This window comes from Halichoeres trimaculatus, unplaced genomic scaffold (genome assembly GCF_033239565.1).
Source record: "Halichoeres trimaculatus isolate MK-OKI-2021-1 unplaced genomic scaffold, fHalTri1.1 fHalTri1_scaffold_8, whole genome shotgun sequence".
Taxonomy (NCBI): Eukaryota; Metazoa; Chordata; class Actinopteri; order Labriformes; family Labridae; genus Halichoeres; species Halichoeres trimaculatus.
The window spans coordinates 7,053,982-7,079,132 of NW_027437186.1; the positions used below are offsets into that span (position 1 = coordinate 7,053,982).

General features: G+C 41.4%; 1 protein-coding gene across 1 annotated transcript; it reads right to left on the minus strand.

The window, feature by feature from the left end:
• Window positions 1–1,847: 1,847 nt before the first annotated feature.
• LOC141795235 (uncharacterized) lies at window positions 1,848–22,830 on the minus strand. Its single transcript, XM_074676050.1, has 13 exons — window positions 22,730–22,830; window positions 20,480–20,917; window positions 18,741–20,340; window positions 18,281–18,547; window positions 17,539–17,976; window positions 10,967–11,230; window positions 10,605–10,859; window positions 10,260–10,505; window positions 9,875–10,132; window positions 9,075–9,377; window positions 3,126–3,395; window positions 2,760–2,843; window positions 1,848–2,596 (listed from the first exon to the last, which is right to left on the minus strand). Exons 2-13 carry the CDS (start codon window positions 20,868–20,870, stop codon window positions 2,530–2,532), a joined length of 4,443 nt encoding a protein of 1,480 aa, XP_074532151.1. The 5' UTR covers window positions 20,871–20,917; window positions 22,730–22,830; the 3' UTR covers window positions 1,848–2,529.
• Window positions 22,831–25,151: the final 2,321 nt, after the last annotated feature.

Genomic DNA, 25,151 nt, shown 5'->3' on the forward strand with positions numbered 1-25,151 from the left:
GCCTATCCCAGCTGCCATTGGGCGAGAGGCGGGGTACACCCTGGATTGGTCACCAGCCAATCACAGGGCTGACACAGAGACAGACACAGGGCTTGAAGCAGGAAAAAATCCTGTGCCTGAAAGCGGGGGGGGGGGGGGGGGGGGGGGGGGGGGGGGGTGGTTACTGCGTTTAATATTGTTTTTATTAATAATAATAATAATAATAATAATAAGAAAAACAACATTAAACACAGTAACACTAATTTTTTGTTCACACAAACGGTCAGTCAGCGATACAGCATAAGTACCTGTGGCCATCGCTTCTGGTAGGGTCCACAATTTTGTTGTTGGATAAATATGTTTGATATGATCAAGGCGGATGATGAAATGCTAAAGTTTACCTGAAATAGATTTAAAACCTTTTTAAATATAAATGACCGCTGTGCACACTCAAATAAAGACTACCTAAATCAGGTATTCAGCTCTGAAATGGTTGTGCTCCTTAAATATGAAAATATGCAGACTATTGAAACAAAGTAATTAAAGGAGGAGCATAATATTGCATTCAATGAAAGTTGTGAAGGTTGAAGATTAATTGAAAAAATAAAAACTAAACTGAAAAAGCTTTCTAGAAACACTGTCTACTTTAATATTTATTTACAACAGTAATTTTTCACTAATAAACTAGTACCATACTTTCTGGACTACAAGTCACTTCGTAGTACTATCATACATTTTTTGAGGTCGTATCAGTCAAAAAAATGCGTCATGAAGACGAAAATAACGTAGGCCTACATAAGTCACACTGGACCATAAGTTTCATTAATTTAGAATGATTTGGTTTGTTTACACTATTTCCAGAGTGAACTTTTTACATATAACTTTTAAAATGTTTGTTTATTAGGAGGTTTAAATACTGTTCCTACGGCTTCTCATATCTATGATCAGTTTCACTTCTCTACGTGTCCTCCTGTCTTCTCCTCCTCCCCTGCTCTAGGTGAGTGTTACTGGTGAGAACGGTGCACTGTGAGCTTAAATGAGCTCCGTCTGATAAATGTCCTCACTTTTAACAAGTTACGGAATATTTGGCGCTAGATTGTGACTTAAATCCCGGAATCCGTTTACCATAGAGAGCAAATAAGACGCGAGGAAGTTTTAAATCACGTTATTAAGCGCTAAACACCGGGAGCTGTCACAGTGTCCGAGACGAAGGCTGAAGACCAGCGCGTCTGGGGCGCCTCTCAGTAGAAGACTTTGCGAAGGGACCAATGAGCAAACACTGTGTGCAGGCAGTGCTCGTGGGAGTTGTGGTGTCGTAGTCTCATACTGCAATGGGTTTAGTATTTCAGATGCCGTTTCAGAAAACTACAATTAAATAATTCAACCCGCCGAAGTCGCTAGTAGGAGTGACGGTTTTACTGAAATTCGCATGGATGAAAAATACATCCATGCGCGCCCGATTGCGTGATTACAGACTCGCTGGCGGCGCAGTTTTCGAGCGGGTATCCCGATTACGTGGTAAACTTGCTCTCTGAAGCCAAGCTTCTTTGTTGTCCAAAAACATCTCTCAATATCACTGCTTCGTTATAAGGGGTTGCTACTCCGCTTCTGCTCTCCGCCTCCGTCATTAATTACTCTCTTCACGAAGCACATTTATCTGACAAATTAGACGGACAGTGCCATATTGGACGATCGTTCTGCCAGTCACACTCATCATAGACCAATACGCATCAAGCCACGGTATGACGTAGCGGATTTGGGCCGCTGCTGCTTGTTTGTCAAAGAGAGGCGGGAGCTGCTCTCTGCAGCTCCCGCCTCTCTTTCCTGACTGGTTCAGTCGGAACTCGATCGAGTGAAATCAACGGAGGGCAGCCAGACCGACCTGCAGGATTTCACAATCTGGCAGGTTTGTCTACGCCGGATTTCCGGCACTATGCCGGAGGTCTTCAAGCCCTGCAGACACCCATTCACACACACACTCACTCACACCTATGGATAATTTAGAGAGATCAATTAACCCGGTGAGCATGTTTTTGGACTGTGTGAGAAAGTCTGAGCACCCGGAGAGAACCCACACATGCAAACTCCACACAGAAAGGCCCACCGGTCAAGCTGGGATTCGAACCAGTGACCTTCTTTGCTGTGAGGCTGCAGAACTAACTGTTGCGCCACTGTGCAGCCCTGTTTGTCACATATTTGTCACACATTTAAAAAAATATTACACAACTCAAAGACAGCATCATAACTTGTCGATCACAGAACAGTTATCACTTCTATCAACAAGTGAAAATTTCAATCAGGTCCTGACAGAATAATCCCAAACAGAAAATAAATAATTTGTATCAAAGGCTGTAACAGACACATGATCATTAGAAAATTCTGCCCTTGCATCATGAGAAAAATAAAACACAAGATGATATGACCTGTGATTTTAACAAGTTACTCTTTTATCTAGCTGTAAACCAAATATTTCCTGAGACAGAACATTATTCTGAGGTTACAGGTTTTTTTTTCCCTGAGCGTCACATTACCACCACAGTGACACCTGGTTCACCAGATTTCAAACTGCTTCAGTGTCTCAAAGGGTGCTCGGCCCACAATGTTGTTCCCGAAGAGTCTACGAAAAAGCCCAAAGCAGAGAGAGCAAACATCATTCATCCAGCCAGAACAACGTGTTTCAGCATCCATTTGAACAAGCTGTCGTTCTGAATGGTCAGCTGATGGGAAATCACTTCAAATGTCAACAGAAAGGAATAGTGAACTCATGAATTCATGCTCACCGCACAGTTACAATTTCTGGGTTGGTGTCCACCAGTCGGAGCAACATGGAAGTTGATTTTTCTGTGATCCTGTTGTGACTCAGGCTGCAAAGTGCACACAAATCAAAGTGACACAGAGTTAGTATCATGGTAAGCTGTTGATCCTGTTCAAGCACTAAACCCTCATGGATCATCTCCAGGTGTATCTGACAAACACACATCAGAGAACAAGATTCTTACATTTCTCTGTAGATATTAAAGACCCAGAAGTACGGTACAGAGATATTTGTTTGTGTGATTTGTTGCTTCTGTGTTATTACCTCCATGACACACTCGTCATGCTCCAGCTAACTTTGCATTATAAACACTCATGTCTCATGAACTCACTCCAGGACTTGTACTTTGTGCAGATACTCGATGAGAATGACCAGCAGTTGGTCGGTTAGCTGGCAGTAACTCAGGTCCAGCTCAGTCAGCTCCTCAGCGTAGTCCAGCACCAAGGCCAAGGCTTCACAGGCCGTCTGATCCAGTTTGGTGTGACTGAGAACCAGCTTTCCACCCAGGGCTCTGCACAGGGACCTTGCTCGACTCGCTGAGTCCCACTCAGTGATAAAATCAACCAGGAACACCATCTGGAGGAGGACGGCTCCACCAGCCCTAAAAAGGAGAACAGAGCAGCACGTTAAGATTTAGAATCATGAACACTGACTTTCAGAGGAACTGTACTAACTCTCATACATGGAGGGAACTTGGTTGGAAATCTTATCTCACAGGAGAGGATCCAGAATGCTGGAAACAATGTGGGAGCAAAGATGTTAACCACTGGCATATACTTTAAACTGTCCAATTATTAAAAAATGTCTGTTCGAGAATCCACAACATTCTGGAGCTAATATTTACAAAAAAAATACCCTTTGAGTTTAATACTTACATTTTTGGGAGAGTTGACTGTATTGCTGGACACTTTGATGTCTAATTATTTGGCCTTCTGGTAACTGCAGCTAAAAAGACCATAACTAGACACTGGCTACGTCCTGACCCCCCCACGATAGAGTGAGGGGGATATCGTAAATGGAATATACGTGTTGGAAAATATTTCATTTTCACTTTGTTTCCAAATGGATGAAATTTAGCAATTATGATCAGGATGGGTCTCATACGTACAGTACAGGCCAAAAGTTTGGACACACCTTCTCATTCAATGTGTTTTCTTCATTTTCATGACTATTTACATCGTAGATTCTCACTGAAGGCATCCAAACTATGAATGAACACATGTGGAGTTATGTACTCAACATCCATCCATTTTCTGAACTGCTTATCCTGTTCAGGGTAGCGGGTGGTTGGGGCCTATCCCAGCTGTTATTGGGCGAGAGGCGGAATACACCCTGGACTGGTCACCAGCCAATCACAGGGCTGACACGGAGACAGACAACCATTCACGCACACACTCACACCTAGGGACAATTTAGAGTGATCAATTAACCTGGTGAGCATGTTTTTGGACTGTGGGAGGACCCAGAGAGAACCCACACATGCACGGGGAGAACATGTAAACTCCACACAGAAAGGCCCACTGGCAAAGCTGGGAATTGAGGAACTAGACAGGGTTGTCCTCTGTCGCCCTTGCTGTTTGCCTTGGTGATAGAACCTCTTTCAGTTGCACTTAGATCATCTCCCTTTTATCAAGGACTTACTCGAGTAGATAAGGAATTTAAACTTTCATTATTTGCTGATGATCTTTTATTGTATGTATTAGACCCTGTCAGAAACATCCCTTTTATCCAGAGGACCTTGCAGAGGTTTGGATCATTTTCGGGTTATAAAGTGAATCTGCTTAAAAGCATTTGTTATCCAATAAATGACCTGGCACTACAACTACAACAGACAGATATTCCCTTTAAAATAAACTCCACTGGTTTCAAGTACTTGGGGATAAATATTACACGTAGTATGTCCTCTTTATTTTCTGCCAATTTCTTACCCCTAATAACTCAGCTAAAGACTGATCTGGAGAAATGGAATAGTTTACCACTCTCTCTCATTGGACGGATTGATACAGTAAAAATGAACGTCTTACCAAAGCTGCTCTTTCTGTTTCAATGTATCCCACTCTATATACCAAAAAAATCTTTAAAACTATTGAAAATATTATTTCAACTTTCCTTTGGGGAAAAAAAGCTCCTAGAATTAAAAAATCTCTTCTACAAAGATGTAAATTTAATGGAGGTCTTGCTATGCCTAATTTTCAGTTATGTTACTGGGCAGCACATATTCAAAAGATTATACACTGGGTTAAATCTCCCGATGTCTCATGGTGCAGACTTGAAAGACAACCTTGTAGTCTGTCTTTTCTGGATGCTCTTCTCACATCTTCATTGCCACTCAACCCCTCTGGCTTTACAGAAAATCTAGTTGTAAGATCTACTCTTCGAATCTGGTGTCAGTTTAGGTGTCATTTTAAGGTTTTATCAGCCTCTCCTAAAGCTCCCTTAATTAAAAATCTGGGGGGAAAATTAATAAATAAGAAAAAACAGTGAGGATTGGGAATACCAATATTTCTTTTTTATATCTTCTTCACTATGTTGGAACATTGATGTGTATTGCAATATTAAGAAGATTGAAATGTATCTTTTTATAAATTTGCACTCTTCGACAAAGAAATTAAAACAAAGCTGGGAATTGAGCGCTACCAGTTGCGCCACCGTGCAGCCCATGTACTTAACAAAAAAGGTGAAATAACTGGAAACATGTTTTATATTGTAGTTTCTTCAAAACAGCAACCCTTTGCTCTGATTACTGCTCTGCACATTTTTGGCATTCTCTGGATGAGCTTCAAGAGGTGTTCACCTGAAATGGTTTTCACTTCACAGGTGTGCCTTTTCAGGGTTAATTAGTAGAATTTCTGGCTTTATTAATAGCCACGGTTACATGAGGAGTTTTCCGTCTTCCTGAATGGAATCTTTCCGAATGACTTTTCCGAAAACAATAGTATACATGGAAAGGAATATTCCAATCTCTGGTCTACATGCGCCGCTGTAATCAAACAGAATAGTCAACCTTAACACCACGTGATTTATCAAAGCTGGAGGACGACAGTTTGTTTATCACGGTGTTGCAATACTCCATATTGCGAGTTTGTCGTCCATCCAGTCTTGAAAGTATGTTAATTTCTTTCAAAGTTTGGATCAAAAACAAACTTTCAGCAGCAGTCCAGTGCTGACAGCTCGCCGCCATTTTTAAAGTTGTGGAACGTCTTACGTCATATCTGAGCATGCACTGAAAGAACGCACCCTGACAACTTTCTGTTTGAGTGGATACATGATACCTCAATCAGTTTGGGGAAAGGAATATTCCACCCCTGTGAAACCGATTACATGTTCATTTGGATTGGCACTTTTCTTTCAGAATGAGGTGTATACAAAGGTTAAATTCTTTCCGTTTGAGAAAATAATCCGAATGCAAGCGGAATATTTGGGTCCATGTAAACGTGGCTAATGCGGTTCAGACCATCAGTTGTGTTGTGCAGAAGTCAGGTTAATACACAGCTGACAACAGTCCTATTGGACAACTGTTAAAATTCATATTATACCAAGAACCAATCAGCTAACTAAAAAAATGAGTGGCCATCATTACTTTAAGAAATGAAGGTCAGTCAGTCCGGAAAATTGCAAAAACCTTAAATGTGTCCTCAAGTGGAGTCGAAAAAACAACTAAGTGCCACAATGAAACTGGCACACATGAGGACTGACCCAGGAAAAGAAGACCAAGAGTCACCTCTGCTTCTGAGGATAAGTTCATCCGAGTCACCAGCCTCAGAAATCACAAGTTAACAGCAGCTCAGACCAGAGACCAGATGAATGGCAAAAAGAGTTCCAGCAGCAGACCCATCTCTAAAACAACCGTTAAGAGGAGGCTGCATGAATCAGGCCTTCATGGTCAAATAGCTGCTAGGAAACCACTGCTAAGGAGAGGCAACAAGGGGAAGAGATTTGTTTGAGCCAGGAAACACAAGGAATGGACATTAGACCAGTGGAAATCTGTGCTTTGGTCTGATGAGTCCAAATTTGAGATCTTTGGTTCCAATGGTCGTGTCTTTGTGAGACACAGAAAAGGTGAATGGATGGATTCCACATGTCTGGTTTCCACTGTGAAGCATGGAGGAGGAGGAGGTGTGATGGTGTGGGGGTGTTTAGCTGGTGACACTGTTGGGGATTTATTTAAAATTGAAGGCACTCTGAACCAGCATGGCTGCCACAGCCTCCTGCAGGGACATGCCATCCCATCCGGTTGGCGTTTAGTTGGACGATCATTTATTTTTCAACAGGACAATGACCCCAAACACACCTCCAGGCTGTGTAAGGGCTATTTGACTCAGAAGGAGAGTGATGGAGTGCTGCGGCAGATGACCTGGCCTCCACAGTCATCAGACCTGAACCCAATCGAGATGGTTTGGGATGAGCTGGACGGCAGAGTGAAGGCAAAAAGGCCAAGAAGTGCCAAACACCTCTGGGGACTCCTTTAAAACTGTTGGAAAACTATTTCAGGTGACTACCTCTTGAAGCTCATCCAGAGAATGCCAAGAGTGTGCAAAGCAGTAATCAGAGCAAAGGGTGGCTATTTTGAAGAAACTACAATATAAAACACGTTTTCAGTTATTTCTAGGGCTGCCATTTTAACGTGTTAATTAGATTAATTAATTACACCGCAAATTAACGCGTTATAAAAATTAATGCAGATTAATCTGGACCCCAAACCCGCGGGGCGTTCAAGGACGCACTTATTTTCGAATGTCTGGCATTTACAAACCGTTTGTCCTACTTTGAAAAAGTGGTGGTCTTGTCAGATTTTCAAATTTCCGACAGTCCCTGAATATATCACACTTGATGTCAGCAACATGCTTTAAACCAGGGGGAAGCAAGAGTGATTTTTGGGGGACTGCCGTCCACATCTCGTTTATTCACACGTCCTTTTTGAAAATCTGCAGAAAATCAACCATTGCTCTAGCTCAATTCTGTAAAAAACAGATAATTCTACACTCTTTACTGCATCAAACAAGCCCTGAATAATCGATATTTGTTCTGTATTTAAATCTAAAGAATTCTTTGAAAATTGCCTTTTATCTTCCTGGTGTCATGTTTCAGCTTGGGGCTGCTCTGCACCAATAAGCAACAGTTTGTGTGTTCAGAGCAACTGAAAATACTTATTTTTTCTTTGATCCAAGACTTGAATTAAGTGATTTGTACATAGTTCCTCACAGTTTTTAGCCTTTAGCCCTGGTTTTCCTGACCTCATAGAAGTATAGAAGTTCATATTGCAGTGAAAATTGAGTCCACATCGAGTAAAAATGTGACAGAAGCAAAAACCATCCTAAAAATCAGCTTATCTTAGGTGCAGGACTGTGTAGATTTTGTAAAGATAGAACCATAAAACTTTTTTCATTTGTTCCTTATGCCTCAGGGTACCTAAAATGTGTTGTATATATTCCCCCCTCATTTTTAAATGTTTTTTAATGTCTTTTAATGTAATTATAATGTCCTGGAATTCAAATTCTTTATTTTGGGACCTTAAGCAGATATGAGATTAAAATGTGATTAATTAGATTAATTAATTACAAATCCTATAATTAATTAATTAGATTAATTTTTTTAATCGCCTAACAGCACTAGTTATTTCACCTTTTTTTGTTAAGTACATAACTCCACATGTGTTCATTCATGGTTTTGATGCCTTCCGTGAGAATCTACGATATAAATAGTCATGAGAATAAAGAAAACACATTGAATGAGAAGGTGTGCCCAAACTTTTGGCCAGTACTGTACGTCAGTCACGACCAAACTTCTGTGAATTGGTAAATTAACAGTTGATGTTATTCTCATGCAAACATATATGTTTACTGATGTCTTATATGTTAATCATTCATAAGATGTTGGGGTTGTTTTTGTTGTTGTTTTTGAGGGGTGTTTGTCTTTTTTTTTCCTGTGTTTTGTTTTTGTTCTCTTTGGCCCTCTGCTTTGAAATCATGTTGAAGAATTACCCTACGTATGAAAGAAGATCAGGGTAACTGCACATCCCTCTTACAGACTGTATATAGCTACAGAGTAATAAGGAGTTTATTGCTAAAAAAATAAATATTAAGGATGTTAAAGAGGAAAAGGGTTTGAAGATATTTCCATGTTTGCAGCGGAATTTTACTGTGGACCCTTCATACCCTCTGTAACTGCATGGCTAATAGTTTATGCTCACAACCATACTCTAAATAAAGAATTAAAAAAATGAAATAAAATCATGAATAAAACTAGAGCCAGGATCTTGGTCGTTTTGTAGTCCTCCTACCTGAGCTGGACTCTGTCTAGGACAGGAAACAGCAGGTCCAGTCCACTGTCCCCCACCTCACAGTCCTGCAGTCGGAGCTCTGTGTCCTGGCTGCTGTATCTCAGGACGGTGAAGATGGCCCTACAGTCAGAGACACTGAGACAGAGGGTCTGAGTCTGACCCCCTGCTGACAGCTCCACATGAGAGGAGCAGGACAGATCCAACCTGTGCTGCAGACTCCTGAGCAGACTGGCTGCTCTCTCCTGCGGGGCAGCAGAGGCAGCACAGCAGTGGACGATCCTCAGCAGCAGATCCCTGTCAACACTGGAAGAGAAAGTGCTTTAAAAACACACTGCAAAAACTGAAATCTTATCAAGTGTTGTTGTCTTATTTTCAGTAGAAAATTTCTTTTTGCTCAATATGAGCCACATTCACATCATCAGTTAAGAAAAATGTATTTTAAGACAAAAATGAGGTCTGAATTTCTTGTAACCAGTAAAAAAAATCTGCCAGTGGAACAAGAGAAAAGTTACTTGTATTAAGACATTATTCTAGTCTCAAGGAAATTTTCAAGCAATTTTTTCTTGTTCCATTGGCAGATTTTTTTACTGGTTACAAGAAATTCAGACCTCATTTTTGTACTCTGATAACTTGAAACAAGACATTTTTCTGGATTGATAAGTTGAAAGTGGCTCATATCAAGTATAATAAGACAATTTTTACTTAAAAAAGACAAAAACACTTGATAAGATTTCAGTTTTTTGTAGTGAACACACAGCTGATAGAGCCCTGTCTACGGGAAACCAGCACTAATGTCTGACCTGAGCTGAGAAACTTTGTCCAGCGTGAAGAGGATGGAGCTGATTTCCTCTGTTGGTATGGAGGTCCACATGAGGTTCAGCTTTGCCCCAGCACTGTGTCTGAGGGTGTAGAGCAGAGCAGCACAGTCCTCTGAGTCCATCTCTCTGCAGGTCAGGCTGATCTCATGATCAAACGACCTCAGTAAACTGGGAATAAAGGAACTGGCACGAGCTGTATGGACCTCTCTGATGGCAGTCAGCACAAAGCTGGGGGACAGCCTGAAAGTCAAATAAGAGTATTTACACAAGTCTCTGGATTTCACAGAGACTGCAGAAGTTCAGGCTGATAAAACCATGTACACATATCCAGACCATGTCATCATGGGTCACAAAAACACAAACAAACCTTTTAAACAGAACCCTGTCCAGAAAGGGGAGCAGACGTGTGAAGCTCTCCTGTAGGAAGCTGTTTTTCCTCAGGTCCACAGTAACAGTCTGATGTGAAGACTCCAAAAGATGATGAAGAAGCTCCCAGTTCAGACAGACGGGGGTCAGGTCTCCACCAACCTTACTCAAACAGGACCTGGTCAAGTCTGTGTCTTGAATTTCACAAAGGATGGCAAGTAGTGACTCTGAAACCTCCCCACTCAGTCTGTTAAAGAAAATGTGTCTTAGTCAAAGTATCATGGTACTGACAACGTAACATTTCTTAAACACCAGAAATTGGTTAGAAGGCTCGGAAAACTTTTACTTGATAGTGAGAGGGCCATCGTGAAGCAGGAGAGGGATCAGACTCTGAGCAGGGGTCCTGGACTCGGTCAGGTCTAACTGTCTGACTGTCCAGGATCGCAGCAGGGATGCCAAACTGCTGACAACCCTCAGCACAACTCTCTCTGAAGGTGGGTGTTTCTGAGAGGAAAGAGAGAGCTCCTCTGTGACAGACAGAAGGTTCACTCTCCCTCTTCTTACCCATCTACACAGAACCAAGGCCATGTCACTGGAAAGCCTGAGACACACAAACACAGGAAGCATTGAGACATGAACAATACAGACATTAAGCTGGAGAAGACGTGTTTGAAAAAAAAACAGAAACAGGAATTGTATGATACCGACTTCAGACTGCGTAGACTTGTAGTGTGTCTGAATAGGAGTGAAGCTCCTCGAACAGAAATCTTTGTGGGTGTGAGGATCAGATCCACTTCAGAACCACAAAGACCGAGAACTCGTCCAACAGACTTGCACGTTTTGCTGGGTAACTCTCCTGTTAATGTCAGGATGAACCCGAGCAGCTGCAGCAGAGAAACAAACTGCTCAGCCTCCTCTCTGGATCTCACTGACAGGGATGAACACACACGCTGGAAAAACTCTGGACCACAGCTAAAACAGAAAAAAAGAAGTGTAAACACAGCTCAGGTACAAGAGGAGACAAATGATCTTAAAGGGCAACTCCGTTTTTTTGACACCTGGACTTTATTTATAGGTGTGTGCATGCTCATATATTCACTCAGACAAACATCATGCAGCTCGAAGTCCTTCAGAAGTTATTTAGATCCAACAGATTTTAGCTGCACTTAGCGGGGGCCACAGCAAGGGAGCTTCAGCGCGGGACGTAATCTCTGCAAAATCGCTCATTTGGGCTATATTTTTTCATCCATCGCTATCCATCGTTATCACAAACACACTCCTCTTCTGTTGCCATAGGCGAACACTGTCCACAAGCGCACCACCAGTTCGCTTTGAGTCGTGGACGTGCTCCTGTTTGTTGTTCTCGAGCCAGCTCTTCGTCTCTCTCCCTCTGCATCCTTCTTTCATGGAGCTCCTCGTCCGTGTACTCAGGCTCAAACCGGTAAGGACAACCATCAAATTCGAAGTCGTAGTCTGAAGACGGTAGATGAGCTGACTTTATGATAACACTGGTGATGTTTGTCTGAGTGAGTATATGACCATGCACACACCTATAATAATAAGGACCAGGTGTCAAAAAACTGAGTTGCCCTTTAAGGACAAAACAATACAAAAACATTCAGTGAGATGAAAACTGTTACCAAGATAAAAAAAATCAAAGTCTATCATGTCAGACAAAAAACCTACTGAATGGGATTAAACATTCATCCAAAGTTCCTCTCTCCTCATAAGTTGTTTATTCTATTCTGAAAGCATCCTAACATTTCAGCAAACAAGAAGAATTTATCTGATTTACCTGAGCTGTGAGATATAAGGCAGACACTGCAGGAAAGTCCTCACTTCACTCTCTTCATAAGAACAGCCCAACAGCTTCACAGGTTTCTTCTCTGGTTGGAGTTTCAGCACTTTCAGGAGGATGGAGGTCTTTCTCTCTGAGAGGTTGATGGTCCAGACTGCAGGAGTTGACTTTAAAACTGACTGTAGAGATGGAAGAACACTAAGGCCTATTTCAGTCTCAAAGACCTTAATGTAGAAGAACAGATCCAGAAGAAAACCACACTGGTAGACTCCTTGAGTGTTTGGTACAGGGAACTCTTGATGTGTGCACAATGTTGCTAACAGCTGCAGTGTGTTCCCTCCTGTCTGCTGATCTCTCTCTGCTGCTGCACAGAACAGTCTCCCACAAAACATGACGTCATTTTCAAACAAGTTAGAGAAACTGAAACAGAAGATGAAAAGTTTGTCAGGATGTGATGTTAACAGCAGGAAAGGAGACATGTTTTACTGATGGAGTGTTTCTACTAAAAGCTAACAAATAGCTGTTTGTGAGCAGAGATCAGTTTCTCTCCTCAATCTCAAACTCAATGAATCTGAACCAAGTCCATTAAATGTAGAGGACTGATCCCTGACACCAAATGAAGATCTTCAGAACAGGTTTTCTGACTTAAGTCCATCCTCAGAGCTCTGTCCTCTCCTCTGCATCCACAGATAGTTTGATAAACTGGGATACAGCTCATGAAGCAGCAGGAGGAGCCAAAGAAAACTTCACACAGTAACTGATTGATCAATCAGATCTGAGCCTATAGATACCAGACTTCATGTTTGACCTGTCAGTGAAACCTCATGATTATAATAATGTTAAAGTCCAGTGTTAGAGCAGGTCACTCATTACACTATGAGGACATTAGAATCATCTTATGTATGAATCAGTAGTAGATGTTGATCTTAATCAGTGTTTAAACTCTTCTGTCTAACTGATTTGGTGTCATTGTGCTGGTTTGTTTTTATGACCAAGCTGCATCAAACCAGTCCCTCCCTCCTGGAGAGAAACTGTGGTTTGATGATCGACAAATGTTGATTCTTTCAGTGGGTCTAATTTTTTAATCAAATACTAAAAATATTGTCTGGCCTCTTTAAGATATGATCTTTTCAGACCCTGATTCAGCCTTAGTTCATTTATTGGCTCAGAGTTGTTCTGTCTCTAAAAATAATCCTCATTGAACTCAAAGACCAGAGAACAGGATCTGTACTTTTTAGCTGCTTTAACCTGTCACTCATCTCTGAACATTAAAGAGATGTTTGAAAACTGAAATAAGAAAATTTAACATGTGACTTTGACTTTCACACAATGTTCTGTCAAACATTAACTGAGATTAAAAATCTTTCATCCAGCCCTCTGGATTTTAACTCTCCTTGATCTTCAACCTGAATGTCACAGTGAGCTGACTGAGATGGAGGAGCACACCTCAACAGGTGAGCACTGATGTGTGAAGAACTGTTCATTTACCTGAGCTGTGAGATATAAGGCAGACACAGCAGGATAGTCCTCACTTCACTCTCTTCATATGACCAGCCCCACAGCTTCACAGGTTTCTTCTCTGGTTGGAGTTTCAGCACTTCCAGGAGGATGGAGGTCTTTCTCTCTGAGAGGTTGATGATCCAGACTGCAGGAGTTGACTTTAAAACTGACTGTAGAGATGGAAGAACACTAAGGCCTGTTTCAGTCTCATAGACCTTAATGTAGGAGAACAGATCCAGAACAAAACCACACTGGTAGAATTCTTGAGTGTTTAGAAAAGGAAACCCTTGATGTGTGCACAGTGATGCTAACAGCTCCAGTGTGTTCCCTCCTGTCTGCTGATCTCTCTCTGCTGCTGCACAGAACAGTCTCCCACAAAACTTGACATTATTTTCAGACCAGTCAGAGAAACTGAAACAGAAGATGAAAAGTTTGTCAGGATGTGATGTTAACAGCAGGAAAGGAGACATGTTTTACTGATGGAGTGTTTGCACTAAAAGCTAACAAATAGCTGTTTGTGAGCAGAGAACAGTTTCTCTCCTCAATCTCAAACTCAAATGACTCTGAACCAAGTCCATTAAATGTAGAGGACTGATCCCTGACACCAAATGAAGATCTTCAGAACAGGTTTTCTGACTTGAGTCCATCCTCAGAGCTCTGTCCTCTCCTCTGCATCCACAGATAGTTTGATAAACTGGGATACAGCTCATGAAGCAGCAGGAGGAGCCAAAGAAAACTTCACACAGTAACTGATCGATCAATCAGATCTGAGCCTATAGATACCAGACTTCATGTTTGACCTTTCAACATTCAGTAAAAATCAAAGACCAATAAAGAGTTAAGCTGCTGTTTGGTTGAGTTTCTTGAAGTGTGCTCTGTTCCATTCTGATAACATAATTTGGAGTTGTATTAATCAGAATTAGACGCAGGAACATTTTATCAATCCTCTTGTGATATCTTGGCTGTAAAACATCAGCAGCTTGATGTCAGTGATAAGAAATAAGTAAACAATGAGGAATAAACTGAATAAATAGATTAAAATATTAGCATTAAACCAATGTAACATGTCAGTGGCTTCAAACAAAACAAATAACACATTAAAATCTAGATAACAGGGATAAATATAAAATATACAAACATCTTCTGCAATGATGAAGAAATGTTTTGAAATGGGATCTGTAAGCTAGATAAATAAAAGTACCAGGAGGGTTTCAATAGAGTTCAAAAATAACAACATGACTAAATGAACAGTTTACAGCCTGTCACTGCTGAGGATCACAGCTTTGAAATACTGCACACACTGAGATCTGCATCCTCATTTATCACTACAGATTAAAATTTTATTTAATATTTAGAAAGTTTGTGTCTTTTAAATTTGATCTGTTGATCTTCGTGGTTTAAAAACAAGCTGCAGACCCCCTCCTGGGATTTTAAAATGAGCACCATTCACCATCTTTCTGATAGAGATATTTTTTCTCATGAAGTTTTAAAGGTAACCTTCACCTTGAATGTCACAGTGAGCTGACTGAGATGGAGGAGCACACCTCAACAGGTGAGCACTGATGTGTGAAGAACTGTTCATTTACCTGAGCTGTGAGATATAAGGCAGACACTGCAGGAAAGTCCTCACTTCACTCTCTTCATATGACCAGCCCCACAGCTTCACAGGTTTCTTCTCTGGTTGGAGTTTCAGCACTTCCAGGAGGATGGAGGTCTTTCTCTCTGAGAGGTTGATGATCCAGACTGCAGGAGTTGACTTTAAAACTGACTGTAGAGATGGAAGAACACTAAGGCCTGTTTCAGTCTCATAGACCTTAACGAAGGAGAACAGATCCAGAAGAAAACCACACTGGTAGACTGCTTTAGTTTTTGATGAAGGGAACCCTTGATGTGTGCACAGTGATGCTAACAGCTCCAGTGTGTTCCCTCCTGTCTGCTGATCTCTCTCTGCTGCTGCACAGAACAGTCTCCCACACAACTTGACATCATTTTCAGACCAGTCAGAGAAACTGAAACAGAAGATGAAAAGTTTGTCAGGATGTGATGTTAACAGCAGGAAAGGAGGCATGTTTTACTGATGGAGTGTTTCTACTAAAAGCTAACAAATAGCTGTTTGTGAGCAGAGAACAGTTTCTCTCCTCAATCACAAACTCAAATGACTCCGAACCAAGTCCATTAAATGTAGAGGACTGATCCCTGACACCAAATGAAGATCTTCAGAAATGGTTTTCTGACTTGAGTCCATCCTCAGAGCTCTGTCCTCTCCTCTGCATCCACAGATAGTTTGATAAACTGGGATTCAGCTCATGAAGCAGCAGGAGGAGCCAAAGAAAACTTCACACAGTAACTGATCGATCAATCAGATCTGAGCCTATAGATACCAGACTTCATGTTTGACCTTTCAACATTCAGTAAAAATCAAAGACCAATAAAGAGTTAAGCTGCTGTTTGGTTGAGTTTCTTGAAGTGTGCTCTGTTCCATTCTGACAACATAATTTGGAGTTGTATTAATCAGAATTAGACGCAGGAACATTTTATCAATCCTCTTGTGATATCTTGGCTGTAAAACATCAGCAGCTTGATGTCAGTGATAAGAAATAAGTAAACAATGAGGAATAAACTGAATAAATAGATTAAAATATTATCATTAAACCAATGTAACATGTCAGTGGCTTCAAACAAAACAAATAACACATTAAAATCTAGATAACAGGGATAAATATAAAATATACAAACATCTTCTGCAATGATGAAGAAATGTTTTGAAATGGGATCTGTAAGCTAGATAAATAAAAGTACCAGGAGGGTTTCAATAGAGTTCAAAAATAACAACATGACTAAATGAACAGTTTACAGCCTGTCACTGCTGAGGATCACAGCTTTGAAATACTGCACACACTGAGATCTGCATCCTCATTTATCACTACAGATTAAAATTTTATTTAATATTTAGAAAGTTTGTGTCTTTTAAATTTGATCTGTTGATCTTCGTGGTTTAAAAACAAGCTGCAGACCCCCTCCTGGGATTTTAAAATGAGCACCATTCACCATCTTTCTGATAGAGATATATTTTCTCAAGAAGTTTTGAGGTTAACCTTCACCTTGAATGTCACAGTGAGCTGACTGAGATGGAGCAGCACACCTCAACAGGTGAGCACTGATGTGTGAAGAACTGTTCATTTACCTGAGCTGTGAGATATAAGGCAGACACTGCAGGAAAGTCCTCACTTCACTCTCTTCATATGACCAGCACCACAGCTTCACAGGTTTCTTCTTTGGTTGGAGTTTCAGCACTTCCAGGAGGATGGAGGTCTTTCTCTTTGAGAGGTTGATGGTCCAGGCTGCAGGAGTTGACTTTAAAACTGACTGTAGAGATGGAAGAACACTAAGGCCTGTTTCAGTTTCAAAGACCTTAACGAAGGAGAACAGATCCAGAAGAAAACCACACTGGTAGAATGCTTTAGTTTTTGGTGAAGGGAACCCTGGATGTGTGCACAGTGATGCTAACAGCTCCAGTGTGTTCCCTCCTGTCTGCTGATCTCTCTCTGCTGCAGCACAGAACAGTCTCCCACAAAACTTGGCTCCATTTAAAGACCAGTCAGAGAAACTGAAACAGAAGATGAAAAGTTTGTCAGGATGTGATGTTAACAGCAGGAAAGGAGACATGTTTTACTGATGGAGTGTTTCCGCTAAAAGCTAACAAATAGCTGTTTGTGAGCAGAGATCATTTTCTCTCCGTAATCTTAAACTCAAATGACTCTGAACCAAGTCCATTAAATGTAGAGGACTGATCCCTGACACCAAATGAAGATCTTCAGAACAGGTTTTCTGACTTGAGTCCATCCTCAGAGCTCTGTCCTCTCCTCTGCATCCACAGATAGTTTGATAAACTGGGATACAGCTCATGAAGCAGCAGGAGGACTGAGATGGAGGAGCACACCTCAACAGGTGAGCACTGATGTGTGAAGAACTGTTCATTTACCTGAGCTGTGAGATATAAGGCAGACACTGCAGGAAAGTCCTCACTTCACTCTCTTCATATGACCAGCCCCACAGCTCCACATGTTTCTTCTCTGGTTGGAGTTTCAGCACTTCCAGGAGGATGGAGGTCTTTCTCTCTGAGAAGTTGATGGTCCAGACTGCAGGAGTTGACTTGAAAAGAGTTTTGAGTCTGAGTCTTGGAATAACACTTAGACAGCCTTCACTCTCCATGTGTTGATATAAATCGAGGATGAACTCCTGCTCTTTGTAATCTGAAAACAATGACCTTAACCTTTGTAGTACATCTTGAATGCTCTGTTCTTTGTGGAGTGCTGCTTTCAGACATAAATCCAGGAACAGCTTCTTTCTTGTCTCCTTCAGTTTCCTGACCCTTTCCTTCTTTTCCTGCAGTCCTGGACCTGTATCGTTTATCCTGAAGCTGAAAGAGTAAAAAAAATATATCAATGAATGCATTACATGAGCTGTTCAACTATTCAGATTACACATGCGTCCTTGAATAATTTTCTTCTGAAATAAAAATAGATTTGGTTCAGCTTCAGATAATCAATCAAATCTAAAGAGAAAAGATTTCCAGATAATCATTTGGAAAGAGGCTGTGTTTTCTCTCTGCTCAGTGAGTTGGGTCATTTATTGACTCACACCTTTGTTTGGGTTAGAGGGGGCTTATTAAGACCTCTCCCCTCTCTGTAGTTTGCATGTTAGATCAACCAGAAGCTGCTCACCTGAGTGACCTGATGCAGGGCAGAGCTTTGAGGAGGGACTCGCTCAGACTCGGGCAGACAGTAGTTGCTCTGCTGTCCCAGTGAAGGTAAACTTTCACCTCTGTTGGATTCTTCTGTAAGATGTTTGCTGCCCTTTCAAACAGCTCTCTTCTACCCTGAAGAGGGAGGTTCAACTGGTTCCCATCACAGCTGAGCAGGCTGGCGTCATTGAACTGTCCTTCACTGAGAAAGACAATCCTCCACATCTGTTGTGGCAGAGGGTCACACCTGTAATTCAAAGGAGAAACAGAGCCCATTTACAAATGATAAAGGAGCAGAGAAGAGAAACAAGGCTGTTTAACTACAGAGGATAATACTTTTTATCCAGTTCTTACAAAAACTGATCCTGGTTATGATCATGGGCTCATTTTATCCCTGTACGTTGTAATTTGAGCAGCACTGTGACACCTTTAAGACGTACCATAAGACATTATCAAGACATCCAATCAGTCTTGTGATTCCTTGTTCTGACACAGACACGTCCTCCAGGTTCAGCCCAACCTTCCTCTCCTTCGACATTGTGACCACATTGGCCACAGCACAGCAAAGATAGGAATCAAGACTCTCAGCACTGAGATCAAGATGGTAGTCAAGTGTTTCCAGGAAGTCCACACATGCAGCAGGACACTGTGACTCATACAAGCACTGGCAAAAGAACAGCAGGTCCACATCAGGACAAAATGTGCTTATCATCTCCTGGAAGATCCAGCTAGATGTACTTTTCAACTCCTGAGCTGGAACCAGGTGCTCCAACAAACTGGGGCTCTTCTCAGTCAACAGTCGACACATGAAAGGGATCAGGTGTTTCATGTGTTTCCCCTCCTCTGTGAGGCATTGCTGAAAAACACCATTGATCTGATCTGGATTCTTCAGGAGCCACAGAGCTGCAAAAAACTCCTGCACTGTGTAGTGGAGAAACGCATATGTTGTTCTTGTTTCAGTGGGAGCCACTTTGACAACAAGTGGTTTCAGGAAGCAGAGCACACAGCTGTCTTCACAGGGAAGATCTGTTAAGTTCACACTTTTTCTCTTGGTTGCATGAAAAGCAAGCTCAGCCAAAGAAAGGATTTTGTCTTTCTTCTCCTGGATGAAGGAATTGAGGAACCTGGTGGTTTTGTTGCCGCTCCTCTGAAGGCAAAAGCGGACGATATTGATGTATATTTCTGTCATGCTGCACGGCTGTGGCGAGTCCTCTGGTGTCTTGGATAGAAAACAGGCGGCCACCATCAGAGCGTACACCGGGACGTGGCAAAGAGTGAACAACTCCAAGTGACACAAAACCTTCTTGTGGTCCTCGCCAAGAATGACTGAGAAGTAGTTCCTGATGGTCTGCTCACTGAAGCCTTTCACCTCCACTCTGAGGAAGTCTCCGGGAAATAAGTCATCTTCATCGTCTGGTCTGCAGGTTATGATGACTTTGGCGTTGGGGAGCAGGTCCCTCTCCACCACGCTTTTCACCAGTGAAGAGGAGAGATCTGTGATTCCATCAAAAACCACTGTGACGTTATCAGAGAACTTCTTTATGTCCACTAAGACCTCCTCTTTACCCTCATCGGGCTCAGTGCACACACGGAAAAGGAGTTCCTCCAGGCTCATCCTCTCTGTGAAGTCAGATGTTTGTCTCATGTCAAAGTAAAACATGTAATCCAGCTCCTTGTTGTCTTTTTCTGCCCAGAGTTTGAACATTTCATGACATAGTGCTGTCTTTCCAATTCCAGGTTTACCAACCAGGAGTATGTTTTGGTTTGTTTTCAGCAGCTCATGGGGAGATGTGTTGGGTTTGTCCACAGGGATGTACGTCTTGAGCTTTTTAGGGCGACTCATCTTGCTTTTTTTGCTCTTAAGTTTCTTTATTTTTGATGCAGATTCACGTCCTTGTGTGACTAATACCAGTGGACTGTAGCACAGATCAGGGCTGTAGCTTTCATCAAGCAGTTTTTTGTTCCTCATCCAAAATTCAGAAGACTTTTTTCGTGCTCGTGATTTCAGCTTTTCCTGGTACTTTTGGCATGATCTCGGACCTGAAAGAAATATTTAAGCAGTGAGAGAATCAACGACAAATGAAGTGAGCCTACACTTGATTTGTACACAGACACATGAAGGTGCATCACATAAAGTAAATACACTGATCAATATCAACCAAATGCTGCTTCAAATTACCTGCTGAGAGGCCCTCATAGTTTCCAGCATCTTCTCTGAAAGGATAGCAGCTGATCCAGTAGGACAGGTTAAACTTTTCAGTCTCAGAGGAAGCTTCAGTCCTTGTCTCAGAATGAGCAGATCCCCTTCCTGAAGTCCTCTTCCATGTCCTGTCAATAACCCTGAGGAACTTGTAGCAGGCTTCTTCCCCTTTCTTTGTGACTGAGTCTAGTATTTTTCTTGCTTTTTCAAACTCATTTCTTTCTGCCTGTATCGTACTGACCTCTTCCCCATGAAACACTTCTTCCTGATGCAGATTCTCAACAATCACTGAGAGGTCCCTTAAGTGTGTCACAAGGTGGAGTCTGGCAGACGTGACATATTCCAGGGCAGACTGTGATGTACACGCCATGTTTCCCTGCCTCTGTCTGCTCTGCACACAGACCGGCCTTCAGTGATCTGGAGAACAAAAGAGCCAGTTAATATCATGTCCATACTCTGGAAGAATTCATTTACCTCTGATCCAGTCACCATCGTGACAACTACCCCACATCTGCTGGACCAACTGACTCTTTGGCAGGGGTGTCCAAACATCAGGAATTTGATCCAAGATCCAAGATCAGTACCTGAGAACCAGTCCTGGACCTGAACCTTGATGGGCACGTCTCATATTTCCATGTCTATCTCAGCGTAGCATCCACAATTTTTAAGTTCCCTTAAAAACCTGACAACAAAATATTCGACCCCCTTCAAGATTACTATTTCACTACAGTGTGTGTGTGTGTGTGTGTGTGTGTGTGTTTGTGTGTGTGTGTGTGTGTGTGTGTGTGTGTGTGAAAATATATAGGGCTCTCGAGTTTGAGTGCAGACTAGAGTGACCCCCCCCCCCCGCAGGTTATAGGATTTGGGGTCTTTCATAACTTTTCGCCTCAATCCACTGTTATTTTAGGATGTGACAGCCCTTAACATATCACAACAATAAATACTATGTAATAATTAAAACTCTGCTCATCTTCATCACCATCAACATTTTGCCTTAAAAAGACAATTTTTCAGGTTTAAATATCGGTAGCTTTCTCCTCTCAAAACTTTCACAGTTTTAATTTAGTTTATAAAAGATGATTAAAAAACACTGAGACCATAATCAGGGGCCAGTCGATGAAAATGTGCTTTTTCCAGGTTATAATTTCAACCCCTTTGTCAAATTTTAATTTATTGACACCAAATAACCTCTGTCCTGGACATCCTCTCACAACTTCCACAGCTCTAAATTTGTTTATAAAAGGTCATAAAAAAACCTCACAGAGACCATAATCAAGGGCCAGTTGCTATAAATGTGCTTTTTTCAACTTGAAATGTCAATAACTTTGTCTTTTTTAATTTATGATCAAGAAATGACCTCCAATGTGTCCTGGACATCCTCTCACAACTTTTACAGAAGAAAGGCGAACGTTAAAAATGAAACTGTCCTCACCCCGGTATAGACTATACGTGATGCAGGATACCTCAGGTTAAACTTATCATTTCAGTGAGTGACTAAAAACAGCAGCTTGGAGATGGAGTTATCTGTTTGCGTCTTTACTCTCACCAGCACAGGGAGCGCTCCCAAAGACGTCGAGCGTTTCGGGAGATATTTAGGTCAGATATTCACACGTACATCGGCTGTGACATTACTGTCAGACAACAACAGTAACAGCCACACTTTAAATAGAAGATATCGAGTCTGTAGTCCACAGAGCGGATCGTAGCGGCATATCGGATGTAGGCCTGCTAATGTGCGGGACCGCTAGACGCGCCTCATATCTATGATGGGCCATAGCTGATCAGACATTTCATAGTTATCCTAATGTTTATACGCCAGGAAAAGAGAGATCATAACGATTGTTCAAGTCAAGTCTGTGGACATTTTTATCAGCGTGAGAAATACAATGTGTGGCGGGAGTGCGTGACAACAGACCAGAAAGAGTGACTGTCCCGCTCAATGCCTGACACTTGAGAGCCCTGAAATATATACACCTCCGTATCAACACGGAAGTATATCCACAGTGTCCACTTCAGGATTAAAAATGAAACTTTTCGGTAAGCAGGGACTTTCACTTGATGCCTGCTTCACTTGTTTAACAGATCAGGTCTTGAACATTGAAATCTGACTGTAGCGTAAACTGAACAAACTGCAGGAAGCCGAGCCGGTCTGCTCTTCATCTGTAGTAATAATAATCTCTCTTGTTAACTTATTTAAAAGCAATGCTCTACTCTTACCCTCAGACTCACCAGGGCAAGATACATCCAGACAGTTTTCCGTTTTCAGTGGGTTTGTGTAGCTAAGTTTGAGGAGCTCTCCGTCAACCGGCAGAAACTTCTGGATACTTTCACTTTTGCCACGAACGTCACATCCTGTTTGAATTATTGAACACAATAACTGGGAGGGGCGTGCATGGCAATAGATTTTAACATTTAAAAGCTACATCCGAAATTAACAGTGTTTCAACAACGCATACCTGACGATTCGTAATAACATTTTAAATAGTCAGAATTTTAATTCAGGATTTCTGTAAATCAATTTGGAATAGGCCAAATGTAAAAAAGAGATATCTGTAATTCAATTTTGACTAGTCAAAATCAAATTATAGATATCTCAGTTTTCAAATATCTGTCATCAAAATTTATTTAAAGATATCCACACTCACCGGCCACTTTATTAGCTATACCTTAGTACTGGGTTGAACCCCCTTTTGCCTTCAGAACTGCCTTAATCCTTCGTGGCATAGATTCATCAAGGTACTGGAAACATTCCTCAGAGAGTTTGGTCCAGATTGACATGATAACCTCACACAGTTGCTGCAGATTTGATGGGTACACTGTGCTCATAAAGGGGTGGACATGGTCAGCAACAATACTCAGGTAGGCTGTGGACTTTAAACCATGCTCAGTTGGTACTATAGTACCAACAGTTGGTACTATAGTACCAACTGAGCATGGGCCCCTTATAAGGGGCCCAAAGTGAGCCAAGAAAATATCCCCCACACCATTACACCAGCAGCAGCAGCCTGAACCGTTGATACAAGGCAGGATGGATCCATGCTTTCATGTTGTTGAGGCCAAATTCTGACCCTACCATCTGAATGTGGAGCAGAAATCCAGACTCATCAGACCAGGCAACGTTTTTCCAATCTTCTATTGTCCAGTTTTGGTGTTGCTGTGTGAATTGTAGCCTCAGTTTCCTGTTCTTAGCTGACAGGAGGGTCACCCGGTGTGGTCTTCTGCTGCTGTAGCCCATCTGCTTCAAGCTTGGACGTGTTGTTTGTTTAGAGATGCTCTTTTTTGAAAGATCTTTGGAGCTATGAACCAACATTCAAATGAAAAAAGGCTTGATGTCTTTCACCAGATGTATAACAGTATAAAGAATAAACTTTTTTGTGCTCTATAATCAAATTCTTCACAGTATTCTAATATTTTGCAATGCATCTGTATACTTGGAGATTTTAAAGCATGACTCTGCAAAGACAGAGGGTAATAATCAAGTACAGGGACCAGTTTGTTCTCTTCAGATTGTAAAAAATAAAAAAAATAAAAAAAATAAGAAGAAAAAGAAGAAACGAGGAAGTGTCTGTTTGATATCATCATGCTAACAAATGCTAATTGGAGTAAGCTAAAATAAATGGGTAAATCCGGTAATGCTGAAGAATCCAGGGATGTAGAGAAGGGTATGGCAGGCTGGGATTCCAGAGCAGGTTCTAAAACAGAGGAGAACAGGATTGAGCTCGGGCGTCAAAAAGGCACAAATGAATATTTGAAGCAAAGGCTGGAGCTAGACTAACTCTCGAGTAGAGTCTAAGATCTGGCAGCTTGTCAAGCTAAGTCAAGTCATTATTGCTGATATTTCTTCCTTTTCATTCCTTCTGTCCATATCTACCTGCACTTGTGTGATCACTTCTCATTTTTACATTTTCAATTACACATTTCTGTTCAATCCAAATTTAAGTGAGCCTTTAACCGTGTCAGCAGAGGTTCAGTTTCTGTTGCCTTCAGGTGTCTGTGTGAGCTACCTCTTGTGAAGAGGAACATGACAGCAAAATATTTCTGATGACTTTCGATACAATACATTTATGTCAGTAGAAGTATACTTCATGATTCTTTTATGACACAAAATTACATCTGTGAACTCTCCTGTTTTAAAATTACATTAGGATTTTTTTTAAATCCTCCAAACATCACTGTATTAAATGTAAACATGTAGACAGACAGAAAATTTAATCAAGTGGAGATACAAGTGTTTGTTTCTCTTTTCATTATTTCTTTTCAACATTAAAAGTTAGAAATGATAAAATGAAAGAGAAGTCACTTTTTTCGCCTGATCCCTCTCTTGTGAGTTTAACTTTGAGGTAAATTTACAGTTATTATTTCTCATGGTTTGTTACATAATTATTAAAAATAAAAGAAGATATTACACCACTCAAAGACAGCATCATAACATGTCGATCACAGAACATTTATCATTTTTATCAACAATTGAGAATTTGAATCATGTCCTGACAGAATAATCCCAAACAGAAAATAAATCATCTGTGGTAAAGGTTGTAACTGACACAGGCAGAGAACAAGCATGCCAAGGTCCTGTGGGTCTTTCAGATCCAGACTGACGAGATGGTGAAAGCCTCTCAGCCTGACATAGTGGAGGTTGACAAACATCAGA

What these genes read in the sequence shown, in the direction of transcription:
- LOC141795235 (XM_074676050.1), bottom strand. Translation starts at nt 20,870, where the DNA reads ATGGCGTGTACATCACAGTCTGCCCTGGAATATGTCACGTCTGCCAGA. An exon ending in CCTTATATCTCACAGCTCAG is followed by an intron (nt 11,231 to 17,538) that starts GTAAATGAACAG and finishes TTTCTGTTTTAG; the next exon opens with CTGTGGTCCAGAGTTTTTCC. An exon ending in CTAGACAGAGTCCAGCTCAG is followed by an intron (nt 3,396 to 9,074) that starts GTAGGAGGACTA and finishes TCTCCTTTTTAG; the next exon opens with GGCTGGTGGAGCCGTCCTCC.